This window comes from Colossoma macropomum, unplaced genomic scaffold, assembly GCF_904425465.1.
Source record: "Colossoma macropomum unplaced genomic scaffold, Colossoma_macropomum, whole genome shotgun sequence".
Lineage (NCBI taxonomy): Eukaryota > Metazoa > Chordata > Actinopteri > Characiformes > Serrasalmidae > Colossoma > Colossoma macropomum.
In genome coordinates this window covers 29626829-29645139 of record NW_023494806.1, presented here as the reverse complement: position 1 = coordinate 29645139, position 18311 = coordinate 29626829, and the positions used below count along the sequence as shown (strand labels likewise).

The window sequence follows — 18311 nt, the reverse complement described above, 5'->3', positions numbered from 1 at the left end:
GTCTGATTCCCACAGCAGTCAAACTGACTGACTGTCTACAGTCTGGCTCTGTATCTCCACTCGATTCTGACTTCTGCTAAATAGTGACTCATTTTATGGAGATTTTAGTATCTCTAGAGTTTTCCTTTTGTGGAATTAATGTCTTATTTAAGTTTCACAAAAGCCAACAATTATTTCAGGAAAAGAAATCAGTATTTTGATATAATAGGTAAAGATTTTGAGAAAATACATCATTTCAACACTGTCGGTCAAAATTTTTGATGAGTCAAAATTTGAAGGCAATATATGTCAAAGTTTTGAAAAAATAAAACCTCTGAGAAAAACATTTTTGAATTTCTGCATGAATCCAAATTGTGAGAAAATAAGTTATTATTATTATTATTTAATTTTGAGAAAAGATATTATCAACATAAAAGTCATACATTTGAGAAAACTGAGTCAACATTTTAAAATAATATATAAAACCATTTTGAGAAAATAACTATTTTGACATTAATTAAAAAAATAGTTTGACATTAATTAAAATTCTGACCATTTTTTTCCAAATTTTGAAAAAATGAGTTATTTCAGCACTACATCAAAAAATTTGAGAAGTTTCTCAACTTAAGAGAAAAGAATCAAAATATCAAGATAACGTGTAAAAATTTGGAGAAAATAACATTATTTCAACTTGAATTAAAATTCTGACCAAAAACTTATTTCCACAAGAATCCAAATTTTAAGTTGTTATTTCAACATAAGGAAAAAAACGGACAAAAAAACATTCTTATATCAACCTAAGTCAATTTAATTTTAAGAAAATGAGCCATTATTTTAACATAAGTCAAACATTTTTTCAAGTGAAACTCAAAATTTCAAGATAATATATGTAAACATTTTAAGTAAATAACATTATTTGGACTTGACTTCATGAATCCAAATTTTGAGGAAATTAATTATTTTCTAACACAAAGTCAAAAAATTCGAGAAGTTATTTTAACACAAGTTACAATATGAAAAAAGAATCAAAATATCAAGATGATATAAGTAAACATTTGGTAAAGGTTTCATTGTTAAAACTTAAAAAAAAAATTTAAAATAATTTTGTTAAAATGTAAGTTATTTCCATATGAATTCAAAATTTGTGAAAATAAGTTATTTCAATATAAGGAAAAAACTGAGAAAATAAGTTCTTATTTCAACATAAGTCAATTTAATTTTGAGTAAAATGAGTCATTATTTCAACATTGGAAGTCATAGGTTTTGAGATAATAAGTTATTTCAACTAATAAGTCAAAATTATGAGAAATTAAGTCATTACTTCAACTAGTTTTCGCAGGTGGAAACAAGCTTCCATAATGTACAGAGTATTGTTACGGGGAGTTATTATTTTAATTATTAATATTTTAATATAAGTACAATTTATGAATATATTTCACGTTATATATTATATTTTATGTTTTTCATGTTGAAAACATTTTATATGTCACAGATTATTTTCTTTACAGGATATCAAAATCTGAGCGAGTTCACTGTTGTTTACTTTGTGCTGGTCAGCTGAATCAGATTTCCAGTGATGGACAGTAAAGCACATTTAAATGAAGAGCTGGATTCTGCAGTGTGTGCAGCTACTCGGCGCTTTATTTGTTGGTGTTTATGACGCTGCTGAGTCACGGTGGGGTCAGCGTGGGTGCTGATATTGGCGAGTGTGTTTAGGCACACAAAGGCGATACACACTCCACATGTGAGTCACGGATCAGAGGGGTGGGCGAGTGAGGGTGAGACAGAGGAGCGCTCCTCTCGCTCGCTGTGGTCCGAGTCTTCTTTCCGTCTGACGCTTTCAGTGAAGCGCTGAATACACAGATCAGCTCTGAAGACAGTCGGAGCTGAATGCTTCCCAGACAAACACACGACCAGCGCTGGACTTCGTCCAGAACCAAGCAGCTGGTCCAGTGGACCCGGGTCAGGGTCACTTCTCTCTCAATTCCATTCAAGCCTGATCAACTCAATTCACTTCAATTTCACTCAGAGCAGATCAGCTGAACTTCAGCCCCATAAACTCATCATCACCCCAAGCTCATTAGACAAATGAGGAGCGTGAACTCAGGAACTGCTCGTGTGAGAAACACTGCTGTCCAAAAGGTTCATATGACCAGAACCACTGTTCTCTATCATAGAACTCTATACATACAAGTGACTCTGCTAGTGAAAATAAAGTTAAAATGAATGTACAACATTACATTATGATGAATTTAACAACTAGAATGAAGTTCTAAAATTCAGATATCAAGTATAAAATTATAGTCAAATTAATATCTAGAATGAAGTTGTAATAAAATTAATAAAAAGAATGAAGTTCTAATAAAATGAATACGCACAATGAAGTTCTTATACAATTAAAATCTAGAAAAAAGTTGTATAAAATTAACAAACAGAAGTCCTAATAAAACTAATATCTAGAATAAAGTTGAATAAAATTAAGAAAAAGAATGAAGTTCTTATAAAATTAATATCTAGAACAAAGTTGAATAAAATGAATAATTAATAGTCCTGATAATATTGATATCTAGAATGAAGTTCTAATAATATTAATATATAGAATGAAGTCATAATGAAATTAATATCCAGAATAAAGTCATATCTAGAATGATTTTTATTCAAATGTATGTATAAAATGTTCTAAAAAATGTAAAATCCAGAGCAAAGTTCTAATCAAATTAATATCCAGAATTAAATCTCATTAAAATTAATATTCAGAATGCAGTTCTAATAAGATTAATATCTAGAATTAAGCTCTAATAAAATGTGGATGTTGAATAAGTGTAAAATGAATATCTAGACGTTAAACAATTCATGTCCTGAATTCCTTTATTTCAAAGGTTATTGTCAAATCAAAAAGTTGACATATTGAATAAAATAACTAAGATATCTCCTGTTGTCTAGTTTATAACACTGATTATAATAATTCAGTATACATTATGACTGAATAATAAAATAAGTTATTGAAGTGATTCCACACTTGTGAACAGTAGTCTCTGCTGTTATTGGAGTGAGGAAGTGAACCTCACCGCAGTTTACGGGGTTATGAGTTCACTGCCTGTTGCACTGTGGACCTGTTGGACTTGTACGATCACAGAGCTGAACTGAGATGAGTTAGAGAATGAAAGGCCTCCTAAAGCGTCTGAACAGAGTCTTTCACACCGCAGCTATTCAGCTATGTGTGCTGTAGTCTGGAGCTATTCAGTCCACTGTCGTTCAGTGTCTCTGCACGTACTGCGCTGTGATTGGCCAGCTGATTCAGGCGTGTCAGAGCATCAAAACACTGAGTTCAGCATTAAAGCAGTTCAAACAGTGAGTGAAAAGGAGAAAAGCTGCATTCTGATGAAGCGTAGGGTCACATGGTCATGTGATTCATCTCTCAGAGCTGAGAAAGTTCTGAATGTTGAATATGATCACACAGGAACAATCGGTCAATCTAAAACATTATCAGCGTCTCTAAAGTCTGCAGGGCAGCACTGATTCATCCACACTCAGCACAGCCATCCTGTCCCTGTGTGACTGATGATGTTTCATATCACAGACATCTGTCTTTCTGTTACCCTGACCACTCTTTATCTCTATCAATGTCATAATAAATGATTGTGACTTACCATGGCCTGCAGGGGTCCCGAACACAGACAGAGGAGAAACAGACCAATAAAAATAAGATTATTAACGACAAACGGCTGAACACAAAACAACTCGTTCAGACATTTATATACATTATATAAGAACAACACAGTGATCCAGCACATGCTCTAATTAACACCGCATTGTTTAATAATGTGTTATAAACTGTTATAAACATCACATGAAGTGAGACTCTCACCACTTCGCTGACCAGAGGAACCGGCTTCTTCTTCCGGAGATCAGGCATGCTGTCGATACCAAATATACCCCCTCCACTACAGACACACACAGAGAGACCACCCACTGTTATAGAGTGGAGACAGATAGATAGAAAGATAGACAGATCGATAGATAGATAGATAGACAGACAGACAGGCAGATAGACATAGACAGATAGACAGACAGACGGACATACAGATATATAGACAGATAGAAAGATAGACAGATCGATAGATAGACAGACAGATAGATAGATAGATAGATAGATAGACAGACAGGCAGATAGACATAGACAGATAGACAGACAGACAGATATACATACAGATATATAGATAGATAGAAAGATAGATAGACAGATAGACAGACAGACAGATGGACATACAGATATATAGACAGATAGAAACATAGACAGACAGACAGACAGACAGACTGGCAGATACACAGACAGATACACAGACAGACAGGCAGATAGACACAGACAGACAGACAGATATATAGATAGATAGACAGACAGATAGACAGACAGACAGACTGGCAGATACACAAACAGATAGACATAGACAGACAGACAGACAGACAGATATATAGATAGATAGATAGACAGACAGATAGACAGACAGTCAGACAGATATATAGGTAGACAGAGAGATAATAGATAGACAGAGAGATAGACAGACAGACAGACTGGCAGATACACAGACAGATAGACAGACAGACAGGCAGACAGACATCGACAGACAGACAGACAGACAGATATATAGATAGATAGATAGACAGACAAACAGACAGACAGTCAGACAGATATATAGATAGATAGATAGATAGATAGAGAGATAATAGATAGACAGACAGATAAGCAGACAGTCAGACAGATATATAGATAGATAGAGAGATAATAGATAGACAGATAGACAGACAGACAGACAGACAGATAGACAGACAGACAGACAGATATATAGATAGATAGATAATAGACAGACAGACAGATAGACAGATAGACAGACAGACAGACAGACAGATAGATAGATAGATAGATAGATAGATAGATAGACAGATAGATAGACAGACGAATCCACTCAGTGTGAGTGAGTGATGTAATGACATTATTAAGTGAATGAAATAAAGTGATGAAGAAGACAGGAGCAGTAAAATGAAAGAGTGCAGATGTAAAGTAGAGGGAGGACGAGTACCCGGGCTGTCTGGTCCACGGCTGTCTGCTGGGACCTCCATCATTACTCTGAGCCTGTTCAGAAAAAAGGACACGGTCACTCACATCCTCACACCTTCACAGAGGAGGAGAACGTCTCTGAACCACAGCAGGGGGGGACGAGCACAGAGACAGAGCAGAGCAGCACAGACAGACACCGAGCAGGAGTGGCCTGGGGTTTGGCTGATTGAGTTTCAAGTGTAAAGCAAATCTGAACAGACTCTGACCAACACACACCCTGCGCATGTGGACGCGTGTCGACACACGGTCGGCCTTATGGGTTCTGAGTCTAAGAAATCCCATATCTAAGGATATCAGAGTCCTCACTCATAAAGAACACAGAGGAACAGCAGGCTTACTGTCTACATGGACAGCAGTCTGGACTCACAGAGTTCATCTTTTATTAGTCCTTCACGGCTCTCAGGGGAATCAAACGCACCCGATTGTGATGAAGCAGACGTGAGAACATGAAACTCGCTGCCCCCAGATCTGTGACTGCTGGGAGACATGCCTTGGTTACCACCAGCCACATCTGAACCAGAATTTAAACTAGTCACATAAGGTTTACAACCACAGCATGATCTCTGACACTGGTTGGAGTTGGGTTCTCAGACAGGGGTTAAGCCTTTCCGAATGCTGTGTAGTCCAGGACCAGGCTTAGTCCCTTTCTGAAAAACTGACCCTGGAACAGCAAGGTGGACAATACCTGAATAGCTGTTTGTCATCACAGTACTCATGTATTACCACTGAAGATGTCTACTTTGCTCAATATTATAGAAACTGTATACTTGTACTCTTTCCAAGTACTTTCAGACCTTCAAAGAGCTCATCACAGACCTCAAAGGCCTGATTTTTCTCTTTTTTTTCTGTCCTATCAGTAAATTTGAGCATATTGATTTTATTAAAACAAGGGGTTCCCAAGAGGTACCACCAAGTAAGCGTTGGCTTTATCGTTAGAAGATCACAAGGTTGAGGCCCTACTTCATCTCTTCCCATCACTCAGGACAAGGCTGGCCAGCACATGCATCTGTTAGCTGATTTTAACAGAATTAGCAGTTAGCATTCTTCTCCAAGCATGTCGAGCTGTCCATGGTGCATTAGCAACAGTTTGAAAAGATGTGGTGGTGCTTAACATGCTAGCCTTAGGTACAAAAATTCATATCAGTGTAAAATGAAACTGCCCACAGCTACGCTAATTTGTTTAGAGTAGTGCTGCCAATTAGTTGCCTCATCACCACCAAACATAGAAAACTTTTAATTTACTTTTATATACTTGAGTTTGTTTACATATTGACGCTTTTAGACTTTCACCAAATTATAAATTTGGTTCCATATTTCCAGTTTACTTTTAATTGAGTAAGATATTGACAAATCACTTATTCTTCCACTTAATTTCGCGGTCACACTCCACTTAGGCTGCTCTGGTTTTCCACCCCTATGGGAGCATCGGGTCAAACCATGGTTGAAATAACGAAAGAGCCTCAGTTGAAGTTCTGGTCTCAATTCCTAAATTTTATACACAATGGAAAAATGACCCCTTAACAAATATCATACCTTTGATCAGTGAGCCTAAAAATATTAAGCAGACATTGCAAACAATACTAAACATACTAGAATCAGTCCCAAAAGCCTGAATCTTTGGTTATTTGTTAATTTATTTGATTTATTATTATGAATTTTTCTTATAATTAGGATGTGGCTGACTTGTTCTTTTAAGATGCACTGACATTTTGTTTTGTAAAGTTCATCTAAATAAATAGAAATTTTCATTGCAAAGAAAACTTGCAGCATTTTGGGGAGTAAAGACAGAAACCCAGCCACATCTGTGGAGGAGGTACCAATGAGCAACATCCAACAATACTGTGACACATCTGATACAGCAGCATCCATCAAAGCCGTGGCATTTTCATTGTCTCAAATGAATATATATTGAATTCTGCATTGAAAACCTTTCTCTTTATTAGTGCTCTGAAGCGGTTGACTCACAAGGCCATATCCTCAGTTATCCTTGCTTGCTTCCAAATCACAGCTGCAGCGTATAAAACAAAGCTTCAGCCAGCTGGGTAAGAGGCCTTGAGTGTTTCTCTTGCCACAGCGAGTTTGTCTCATATCGTACATTTCTTACAACCCTAGAAGATCATTTTTCCCAAGGATGAAACAGTACGAAGCAATTAAGGTGCTGAACAGGTATAAAACACTGAATACACAGTGGAGTTCTAATGGCTCTCAAAATCAACACTGGGTAAATTAGAATGAGCATAGTAACAGTAATCAAACAAAAGCAAATTAAAGGGTTTCACAGGGACATGCCTCACGCCATGCAGGACCGCACACAATCAAACATCTACACTGCAAAGAATCAGCATGAAGCAGCACTTGTATTTTTCAAACAACGTCGCCAATGAAACATAACCTGATCTTCATCTCGGCTGGAGTCTGGGAACAGACAGAAATACAGAAACAAAACATTACTACACTGAAAATTATCAACCAGAGTTAGAAAACAAACAACCTCCTGAAGACGACAGCATTCAGGCAACTGGTTTCAAATGTGGGGGAATATGGGTCTAAACAGAATGACTTTAGGGGACTCCGCTATCGATCTAGCCTTCAGTTCATAAATGTTGCATTGAGATGTATAATTCATTTTATCACAGGGCCCTAATTTCTTACTTCCCCCTCCCCTTTGATGTCAGGTTTGTTTTCAGTGAGAGTAATTAATTTGCCCTGAGCTTGAGAAACGGTGGGTGATATAACTAGAACAGTGCAGTTACACGGGGAGCGGTCCGAATTCCCTCTGGCTATTTGACTCAGCAGTTTCAATGCCTATTAAAAAATCAGAAAACATCAGGAGTGGAATTTGAATCAATTTAGAATCCGCTAAAGGGATTTGAATACGACTATTCAAATGGATGATGGAAGTGAAGAGGTTACGGCCAGACAAGGCTTTGATCAAGGCTACAAAAGTAGAGATGGGTTTGACATTTCTGGAAAACTCCTACAGACAGATTATGTGTACATATATCAAAGGGAAACAATCAAATCATCAATATGAGCTAAGCACATAAAAACATGAATTAAACCATAAGCAAACTGGGGCATCATTAGCATTGCTTAAATTACTTAACTTGAAAGACACTTCCAAGATGTTGAAGAATGTGAGATGCAGGTAAAACTAGTTTAGACGTGTGATTGAAAAAAGTACCTTGGTTGAAGTCGTCCTCGGAAAATGTGAACATGGTCACCATGCCGAGATGTCTTCTACTCTCTCTCTTCTCCCGAAGGATTTGCTGGAAGCTCCTCAGGCATTTCAGCCTCCGAACATCCTTCTCGCTGAGCTCTAGGGGGTGCTCTCCTTCCTCTCCGCCAGCCTCTACAGTGAGGCTGTTGTTCTCTTCTTGCGGCTGTTGTACCCCTGCGGGCTCCCCTGTTCGTTCTCCTTGCTCCTCAAGAAGTACTGGTTCTTCAGCTGAGAGAGAGGCTGATACTGACTCAGTGGTAAGACAGTCTGGTAGGGTGGCTTCAGTAGCATGCAATGCTGTATCAGTGTGTGGATCTAATTCAGGGGAAAGAGGGGTACACGAAGACTCGCTGTTCTGTCGAGAAAAGGTCTTTAAACTGCCCTCTGCTGGTTCTGGAACAGTATTGCAAGGGTTTGATGAGTTAGAGGGGCTTTTCTTAGACTCCACACAAGCAGTGTCAGTCCTGTCAACTTGGGATTCCTCCGAAGTGATGACTGGCCTGTCCCTTTGAGGAGTTTCAAAAGGTGTTTCCATCTGAGGTACTTCTTTACTGGATGTCCCACTATCAGGAAAGTCTACAGCTACTTGAGGCTCACCACATGTGAATATGGGTACATAAGCATCTGCTTTTTCCACTGGCAAGTTTGCACCAGTTGCCTCCAGCTTCTTTAGAGCCCCCTTCAGTGCAGATTTAAAATCTAGCACTGCCCTGCTAAACCTTCTAACTGTAAATCCCACATTGCTTCCCTCGCCAGTACCAGGCATGTCCTGATCAGAGTTGGCTGAATACTGGCCTTTCCGATTCCTGTCGGTTAGGGGTGCAGTGTTAACTGGACCGACAAAACCCTCTAAAGACTCTCCATTCAAAGTGAGACTTGTGCAGTTCTCACATGAAGAAGCTGTGTACTGTTCATCATCATCTGCAGCAGTGAAATTTTGATTTGAGCTCAGAGAAGAGGCACAAGGCTGTCTATCATCCTCATAAAATTGGGATGCTTGGTATTCAGAATTCTGAGAATAATCACCAACAGCTACACACTCACTATACTCCAGATCTGGTCCCTCAAAATGTACATGCATCTCACATTGATTCGGTCTACTGGCATGTCCATGCCATTCTTCCCTACTGCATGTGCTAGCAGGAGAATTGTAGTGCCGACTGGATGAAATGGAAACGTGCTCCAGGCTTGTTCTTGTTGCCTCTTCCAGTGCAATACAAGCACCTTCATCCCTAGAAGGGTCCCAGGTGTCTACTTCTCCAATGCAACCATCTGCCTCTTCAAAACTGCCTTGTCTGGAGTACGGATCCTCTTCGCTCCATCTTGTCTCTCCACTTCCACTGTTTCTCAGCCTTGTTTGGTTCCAGTTTTGTTCTTCACGGGTACCATGAACTAATCCAGAGGAAGGTCTCTCATGGTCAGAGTCAGACTTTGAGCTTTGACCTGAGGAAAGAGAGCTGGTACTGGGACAGTCCTGCCCATCTTGACGCTCAAGGTAGCCAAAGCTTAGCTTCCTTTTCCCTGTGCCCAGGGGTATGTCTGAACTCTGTTCAGGGGCATCATGCTTACATATATTGTGGACGCTATCATCAGTACTGGTGAAGGTAGATGAAGCCATGCTGGACAGCCTTTGTCTTCTGAATTCTGATTCCTGGGAACATGATGCTTTGCACTGGATCTCACCGTGCAAAGCAGCTTCACACCCTACTTGCATACCACTACTTACATTTGTGCATTCAACAGAAGGGGGTCTGTCACAGCTCTTAGTGAAAGGACTCTCAGATCTGTGATGGTGGGAAAGTAAGTCCCTGGATGCAGCCCCAGGCCATGTCTCCATACCTGTTTTTGTACCTGAACGGATGCCCTCAATCTCCATTAAAACTGCATCTACACAGCTGGACACTTCTTCAACAGACCCACGAACAGAGGACAGGTACTCCCTCAGGTCTGAAATTTCCTCTTGGATTTTATTGATGCCCCTTAGTTCCTTCAATATATGCTCAATAATGGCACTTGATTCTTCCTCTGTTTCCTCATTTTCCTCCACAATCTTTTCCTGGATAGCCATGTTAAACTGATAAAGCAGGGAGTCTTTCTGATACATGGACGCCCCACCAGCAAGCCCACCGCCAAAAGCAAACCCAGCTCCGTTGAGATCTTCAACCGTCTGGCTTTGCAACTCTGTTTGATTACTGTGTTGCAAGGTGCAAGGAATTCTGATACCACCCTCTCGGTTCAACTCAACCTCTCCTACACAACATGCCTGAGCAACATCACTGTGTCCTTGTCCATTTGGGACTTGAGGAGGATAGCAGGCCTCAACCGAAGCCATTCCCCTCCTATAGTAGTCTTGCATCTTGCCCACATCCTCTGCCTCTTCTTCATCTTCCTCTTCAATCCCTGCATAGTAGAGACTTGAAGCCTGGACAGAGTGGTCAGTAGAACCTTGGAGGAGGCGATGGATCTTCCCCCGTAGCACAAGGGCCACTCTAGGATTTGGCTGCCTCCTCTTGGGCACCACAGTCTTGTTCTTGGTTCGGCCATACTGTGGCACACCTGTCCCATCCTGGCCATTGAAGCGATTGCGGGAAAACATTTTTGGTTGGTTGCTGGGGCAGCCAGAAAGGGCTTCCCACTTTCAATGCTGAGAGTTTGATTCACATTATTGTTTCAAGTTCCAGTAGAGTAGGCATTTAAGAATCAGCTGATAGATATATGTGCAATTACTCCATGGCTGAGAGAGACAAAACAAGGTAAACAGTAAAAAAAGACAGCACATCACTTCAGAGAAAAACTGAAACCACTGTCATTTTACATGTGGCAAAGTAAAATGTTTGATTCTGAAATTTCCTTTCCTCTCTCAAAACAAACGATCATAAATTTGCTTCCCAATTACCCATTGCCCCAATTATCTTCCAGTGTCACCCTGTGACCTTTCAGATCACTCCCGCTACAACCAACAGTCTGTTCACCAATCAGAAGCATATGTCAGAGCATGGCACGATCGACGGCCATGACGCTGTCATTGTCAAGATGCTAAATGTCAAATCGATGTTGGTGTTGAAAAGTCAAATCTGAGGATTACTGTGCATCATATTTGAACTTTCGGTTATACAGATGCACAACCTTTGTTTACATAACACACACTCACTCAAACAAGGAAAATGGGTTCACAGAAATTGCACATGATTATGCAAATGATAATCTGTGTTTGTTGCAGATTTTGTATTATAATGTTGCTTTTGATTAATTATACCCACCTGGATTGCTATCATATAGGTTAGTTCGAACCAATCTGATCTGGTGGTATATCCAGAATCATTAACGTTAAATAATTCCAGAAATATGTCGCTCTCAAATCCATGCACATACACATAAAACAATGCAAAGCTTTTGGCACTGTCGAAAAAAAATGAGTGTTTCACAAAACCAGAAACATTATTGAGTTAAGACTTCATTGACAAGGACATCCAAGGCAAAGGACATTTTGCAGGTCTTGAGCTCCACTCAAAGTGTAGTTAAGTATCTTTAGAAGAGATACACACACATAAACTTAATGGAAAAACACAGTCCTGCGAGTCCTTCACCTCTGAGTCGACAGAAATATGTAACATGAATAACAGTCTGCTATCAAACCCTGCTGCATACCTGCAGACAGATTTCTGTCTACCCTGCAGATTGAATCTTTCTCCCTGTCATCAGTCCATAGTGGGCATGCACAACATATAATGTGTGAAACGTTACTGTGATACTAACATTGCAGAAGGCTGCAATATCATAATTAGTTAGACCAATCACAGTGATTTTAGTGTGTTTTAGGGTGCTTAGAGCAGCAGTTCCCCTTAGTTAATTGTAAGTGCCTCCACTTGCTCCCCTCCTCATCCTTCCTGCCCCCCGTCATCAATTTTACTTAATGAACAAGGACCTTGTCTTCCCAGGACCTTATTACTGGCATTGTTTTGTTCTGTGACAGATAACTCATTAAATGGGCAATGGATGGCCATGAATTGTGATTGTGACACTTCCACAAATGAAAAGTACTTAATTGGGGTGGTACTTTCAAGGGTGTATCTTCAGGACCTTAAGTTAAGGGAACATAAATGTGCTATATTCCATTGTAGATATAAGAGTTAATAGTGTATTGTACAGTGTGCCATTAAAAATGTAGCATTTTTTAGATGTGGCCAGAGCAGCTTTAATAAACTGAAAAAAATGAAATTACTAAGAAGAGACCTTCTGAAATTTTTGGGGCCCCCTTAGTGCCCTGTTGTGGCCCTCCATAGGGGCCACAGTTCAGAGTTTAAGAGCTGCTTGTTTAGAGGAAACAAGGTATTCATGTAATTCCATAAAAAGCAAATTATTTTGGAAAAAAAACAACGCCGGCCAATATATGTTCATTTTTGCGTATGTAAAATTCTGCACTGCAGCATTGCATCCCTCAGTCTCATTGGACTGAATTCATGATTTTGTCTCCTTTTTTGTTTTCATCTATGAGTGTGCCCTCACTACAGTACTTAGCATGTATTAAGCAAATCAAGTATCCATTCAAAAGCATTTGTAGTCTTGCAAAATGTATTCTAATATACATCATCAGAGGTCTTTAAACCTGGAAACCTTGTTTTATTTGAAATATGTAGCAATACAATCACCACCTGAGTCCATAGTACTTCTCTCACCTGAGACCAGACAGACACAAACCAGGTTTATACACTCAACTGCAGACACAAAGGAACAGAGACACGTCCGTGAAAATGCAGGCATACATTGTGCAAGGTTTTTATGCACCTTCACGCAACGTCCCTGAAGGCTCAGACTGAAATGTCAGCAGCCACGGCTCTTTTTTCCTACAGCTGACTCGAAGATGTCGAGCACAACAGATTATTGTATGAGACTAAAACGTTGCATTTGACACCATGGCAACATCGAGCTGCCAACAGCACACACTACACAGAGTTTCACAGACACGCTCAAAACTAACAAGCTTGTTTGAAATCGGTTTGAATTCTAACAGTTTAATAAGGCTATTTCAAATACTTTTCGCCAAAAGCAGTGATAAATGAAACGAAACAGACAATGTGCCACGCTACTGATTCAGAAACTACTTGGTACGTCTTGCTGACCGTGTTTCCGAAACTTCCTCTTTTCCATTTTGTGCACGTTGTAAACAAAATGCTGTGCAGCGTTCTGGAAAGTTACTCTTACAGGGAGGAATGGAGCTGTCAGAGAATAGATTTTAGAAAGCAAGTCATCTGCAGTCTCTCATTTAAAGCCAATTAAGCAGGTTTGTTTGCAAACACTATATTAGGGCCAGGGTATTTTATATCTTCCTACAAACTCTGGGAGAAGTTGCATTTGTCAAGTTTGCTGCAATCTGTGCTAATAAAAATGACCAGGGATTCGAGTTGCACAATTTGGACAAAATACTAGTGTTGTAATTATACTGCTGCATATTGCAACTGCCTTGCAATCTATTACATTGGTCTGACCAAATTCATTTACCTTCATTGGATTACATGAATACACTGAATGACCAAAAAAAATCCACTGAAACTCTGGAACTGTGGTAGGCCAGAATGCTCACAGCACACTGTGATTGGTTAGAGGACTCATTTGCATATTGCTGCCTTCCGTCAGTATTGCAAAGGCTAATAATGCAAAAATGATGGTGATAGACAGATTCAAACCATTCTAGATCTCCAGAATTCGGAACCTTCTAGAATTCCAACAGAATGTAGAATACATTCATTCCAATACTGAAAGCATTCTAAATAGGAAGCTGAACTAAAGGTATTATTGAAAAATTATGAATTATGGGCATTCTAGAATTCCAGTAAGCTGGCTCAGTGTTCTAAAACTCGATAGATCTAAGCCTTTTAAAATTCCAGCATGGTGGATTAAAAAAAAAACATTAATTCCATAATTCCGGGGCATTCTAGACTTTCAGTAAACTGAAATAAGAGCATTTTGGAATTCTGGAGTCTTCTATTATTCCAAGATGAAGGGTTCAAATAATTCTACAAATCCAGGATTCTGGAATTTCAAGAATTGCAGTAAGCTGGATGGAAAGTCTTCTAGAATTCCAGAATTCTGGGCATTCCAGAATTCCAGTAAAATGGATGGAAAATCTTCTGGAATTCCAAAGTTCTGGACAGTCTAGAATTACACTGAGCCGGATTGAAAATATTCAAGTGTTTCGGAATTCTAGGCATTCTAGGTTTCCTGTACGGTCGACGAACAGCATCCTAGACTTAATTTATTCCGGTCTTTCTCAAACTTCTGTAGGTGAGTTAATTAAAAGCCTGTACTGGTTTGAACTGAAGTCACCACGTTTTCTCAGCACAGCTGTGGAAGCCGGAGCATCTCCACTAGTCTTTTCTGCAGCGTCAATCAAACTGGTGAGAACTCCACTGATATGGGAGCGGTAGCTATGGAAACCGCACGCTACCTGGGTGCAGGTTCCCTTAATCATTTCTATAGATATCTCTCTATAAAGGCACCAATTAGCCACAGAAATCTCCCTCTGATCACAGCCATCTGCCAGTCATCCTTCCTCAGTCTCCAACTCTCTGCTTTCTTCAGCGCTTATAAAACAAGAACCACTCAGAACAGAGACAGAGCAGATCATTAGAGACAGATGGTTGATGTTAAGTGAAAGAAAGGTCAGCTCCAATCTTATGGTGGATTTGTATCCTATCTATTTATTACTCAAGCAATCCAGGGTTATCCGTGAACATCCTGAAGGAACATGAATGAAAATATGAACCGTATGACCAGTTACTATAGGGAACATGCTAGTTAAATTCCATTTGTAGAGTCCAAGGAGGAATTCAAAGCATTCTGGATTTTGAATATCCTGAGCATGCCAGGATTCCGGCAAAGCAGATTCCGGAGCATTCTGGAATTCTAAACTTCTAAACCATTCTTAAATTTAGGAATTCTTGTCTTTCTAGAATTGCAGAATGGTGAATTCAATTCATTCTAACATTTAAGAATTCCCATCTTTCTAGATGAGGTTGCAATAAATTAAGATCCTTACAAACTCCAGGAATTCTGAGCTTTCTAGAATTCCAGGTAAGGACAGTACAGTTACATGAGACAAATGCTGTATATGAAATACTGTGTTCTTGAATTTAATATGGTAATCGGGAATGCTGGCACTTCACAGGTTTGGTTTTCCTTCCTCCACCACGTCTGAATTAACTCTCGAAGGTCTTGATAATTACTGAATACCGAGTTGAATCAGGTGCAGAAACAGCACTGAGTAATGCAGCAGCTCTCCAGGACCTGAGCTGAGAAAGAATGCATGAAGCCTAATTTATGACGTATCACACCACACATTATGCTAAACAGACGCTCAGTTTGACAAACTGATGGTTGTTTCATACCTGCTGAACTTTAAAAGGTCACAGACGCCCCTGGCTCTGACTGGCTGGGTGTTGTGGAGTCGTCTGTCAGCAGTGCGACTCTTTAATTATACACAACGAGGGCAGGAGAGTGGAGGGCGTGTATAAATCACTGTGTGCTGTTCACTCTCACTTTAACCGAAGCACAACATTCCCTTCTCCTGACGCACACAGTTCATCAATGAACAGAACGCTTCCGATTCACTGTAATGGAATTTCAGAATTCTCAGAATTCTGCAGTTCTAGGATGCCTCTCCCCTCACACCTGTGGAAATCAACAAATTCTGATTATTCTGGAATTCTAAAATGCTTTGAATCCACCATGCAGGACTTCTAAAACCATCAACATTTTTGAATTCAAGAATGCTTCTGAATGTACCTTAAAGGAATTACATGATCGTAATATTCCGGAATTCTATAATGATGTAAATTTTTACTTGAATTTTACTTTCACTTGTTTTTGTACTTTTACTTATTTTATTTTACGTTAATTTCAGAATTCTGACGATCCTGTGATTCTAGACTGCTCTGAATCCATCGTACTGGAACTGTGTAACTGTCAAAATTCATTCATTCTTATTGGAACTCAAGAATTTTCCAAATTATGGAATTCTACAATGCCTTAAATCCACCTTCCTGGAGTTCTAGAATTCTCCAAATTCTGTAATTTTAGGTTCTTTTTAACCCACCTTGCTGGAATTCTAGAAGTCTGATAATTCTGGAATTCAAGAATGCTTTGAATCCACTGTACTGAAATTCTAGAACTGTTAAAATCCAGGAATTTGAGAATGTTTTGAGTCTGCCACACTGGAATTGCAGAATTTTCAGAATTCTGGAATTCAGAATGCTTTCAGTCTGCCTTCCTGGAATTCTAGAATTGTTTTTGAAGTCTTAAATGCTTTTAGTTGCATCATACTTGAATTGCAGAATCATCAGTATTCCACAATAGTGGAATTCTAGAATGCCTTAAATCCACCTTCCTGGAGTTCTAGAATTCTCCAAATTCTGTAATTCTGGGATCCTTTCAACCCACTTTGCTGGAGGCCTAGAAGTCTGATAATCCTCGACAATCCTTCTTGAATCCACTGTGCTGAAATTATAGAAATTATTTGAATCCACCATATTGGAATTGCAGAATTTTCAGAATTCTGGAAACCTAAAATGCTTTAACACACCTTGTATCAAATGAATTCTCAGTCCACAATAGTGGAATTCTAGAATGCTTTGGAGCGCACTTCAGCGGAATTCTAGAATGCTCTGAATTCTGGAATTGCGTGCCAGCCATGTCTTCAAGAAACAAACCAGCTGGTTCGGTGTTGCCGTAGAGACGGTCCGACCTGTTGCTGAGCCGCGGAAGCTGACACTCTCCTCTCTGAGTGTAAATCAGGCCTTATGGTTGGTGGGTGCAGCTGTGGAAGCGCTGAGAGCTGGAGTTTCTGTCTTGTGTTGTTATTACTGTGGAGAACGGAGGCAGCTGGCTGAGAGCGCCATTCTAGAACCGTGACACGCCTCAGTGTCTCTTTATCTCTCTCTCCCTTCATCTCCTCCCATACAGGCTGGAGCTGCTTATTAGAAAGCATTACAGTGTCAAAGCTCAACCACTCACATGACATCTGTCTCTCTCTGCCTCATTCTCCGTATCTCTCTTTCTCCCACTCACGCTCCATAGCTGAAAACACGGATATCTGCATCAGCTGAATGGGACTGATGCAAATCGAGTCAGGCCTAAATTGGACGTGTTTATTTGTGAGATGATAAAGGTTGCTGCAGGTCGAGGAGAGATAAACAAACCGCCTTTCTAAAAAACACTGACATTTACGACGTGCAGAGATTCAGTGGGTTTAGACAGTGAGAGAGAAAGGACAGAGAGAGAGCCAGAGAGAGGAGAAACGCGAGGCAGAAGGCAGATAATTAGATAAGCAGCTACAGTGTGATGGCAGCTTGAGCTTTCACTGCATTTCTCCACATCCACCCAGCTCTATTCAAACAACACCAGCTCCGCTGTCACTGCAGGAGACAATAGAGGACACTCAGTGTTGCTGTAGCACAAGAGCCTCTCTCCTCCCATTATAAACCACACAGCATTCACAACACACACACGTACGGCAGCATCTTCAAAACCACCCATCGAAAAGCAGCACATCACAACAAGAGCACTTCTTTCCATCCTGAGACCAAAAACAGCCTTAATTAATTTTTTTGCATGACCGTTTTCCAACCTCTCCACTTAATCCATTAGTAGATCCATGCTCCGCCCACAAATGTGTCCCTCCATAGCCAGCACGAGTCTGTTCTACAGTTTCTCATTAGGCTGAATGAATAACTGACTCTAAATGTAGGTATTGTGATATAAACTGAGTCTGTTCTACAGTTTCTCATTAGGCTGAATGAATAACTGACTCTAAATGTAGGTATTGTGATATAAACTGAGTCTGTTCTACAGTTTCTTATTAGGCTGAATTAATAACTGACTCTAAATGTAGGTATTGTGATATAAACTGAGTCTGTTCTACAGTTTCTCATTAGGCTGAATGAATAACTGACTCTAAATGTAGGTATTGTGATATAAACTGAGTCTGTTCTACAGTTTCTC

At 39.7% G+C, this 18311-nt stretch overlaps 1 protein-coding gene across 1 annotated transcript in view; it reads right to left on the bottom strand.

The window, feature by feature from the left end:
- The window catches only part of LOC118827187 (protein unc-13 homolog B), a 155174-nt gene that overhangs the window by 57722 nt on the left and 79141 nt on the right, over positions 1 to 18311 (bottom strand). Inside the window, exons 11-13 of the mRNA XM_036598447.1 lie at positions 5058 to 5110; positions 3848 to 3923; positions 3630 to 3635 (exon numbers count right to left, since the gene is read on the bottom strand). Coding sequence (XP_036454340.1) covers positions 3630 to 3635; positions 3848 to 3923; positions 5058 to 5110 — 135 coding nt within the window. The remainder of the gene's footprint in view (positions 1 to 3629; positions 3636 to 3847; positions 3924 to 5057; positions 5111 to 18311) is intronic.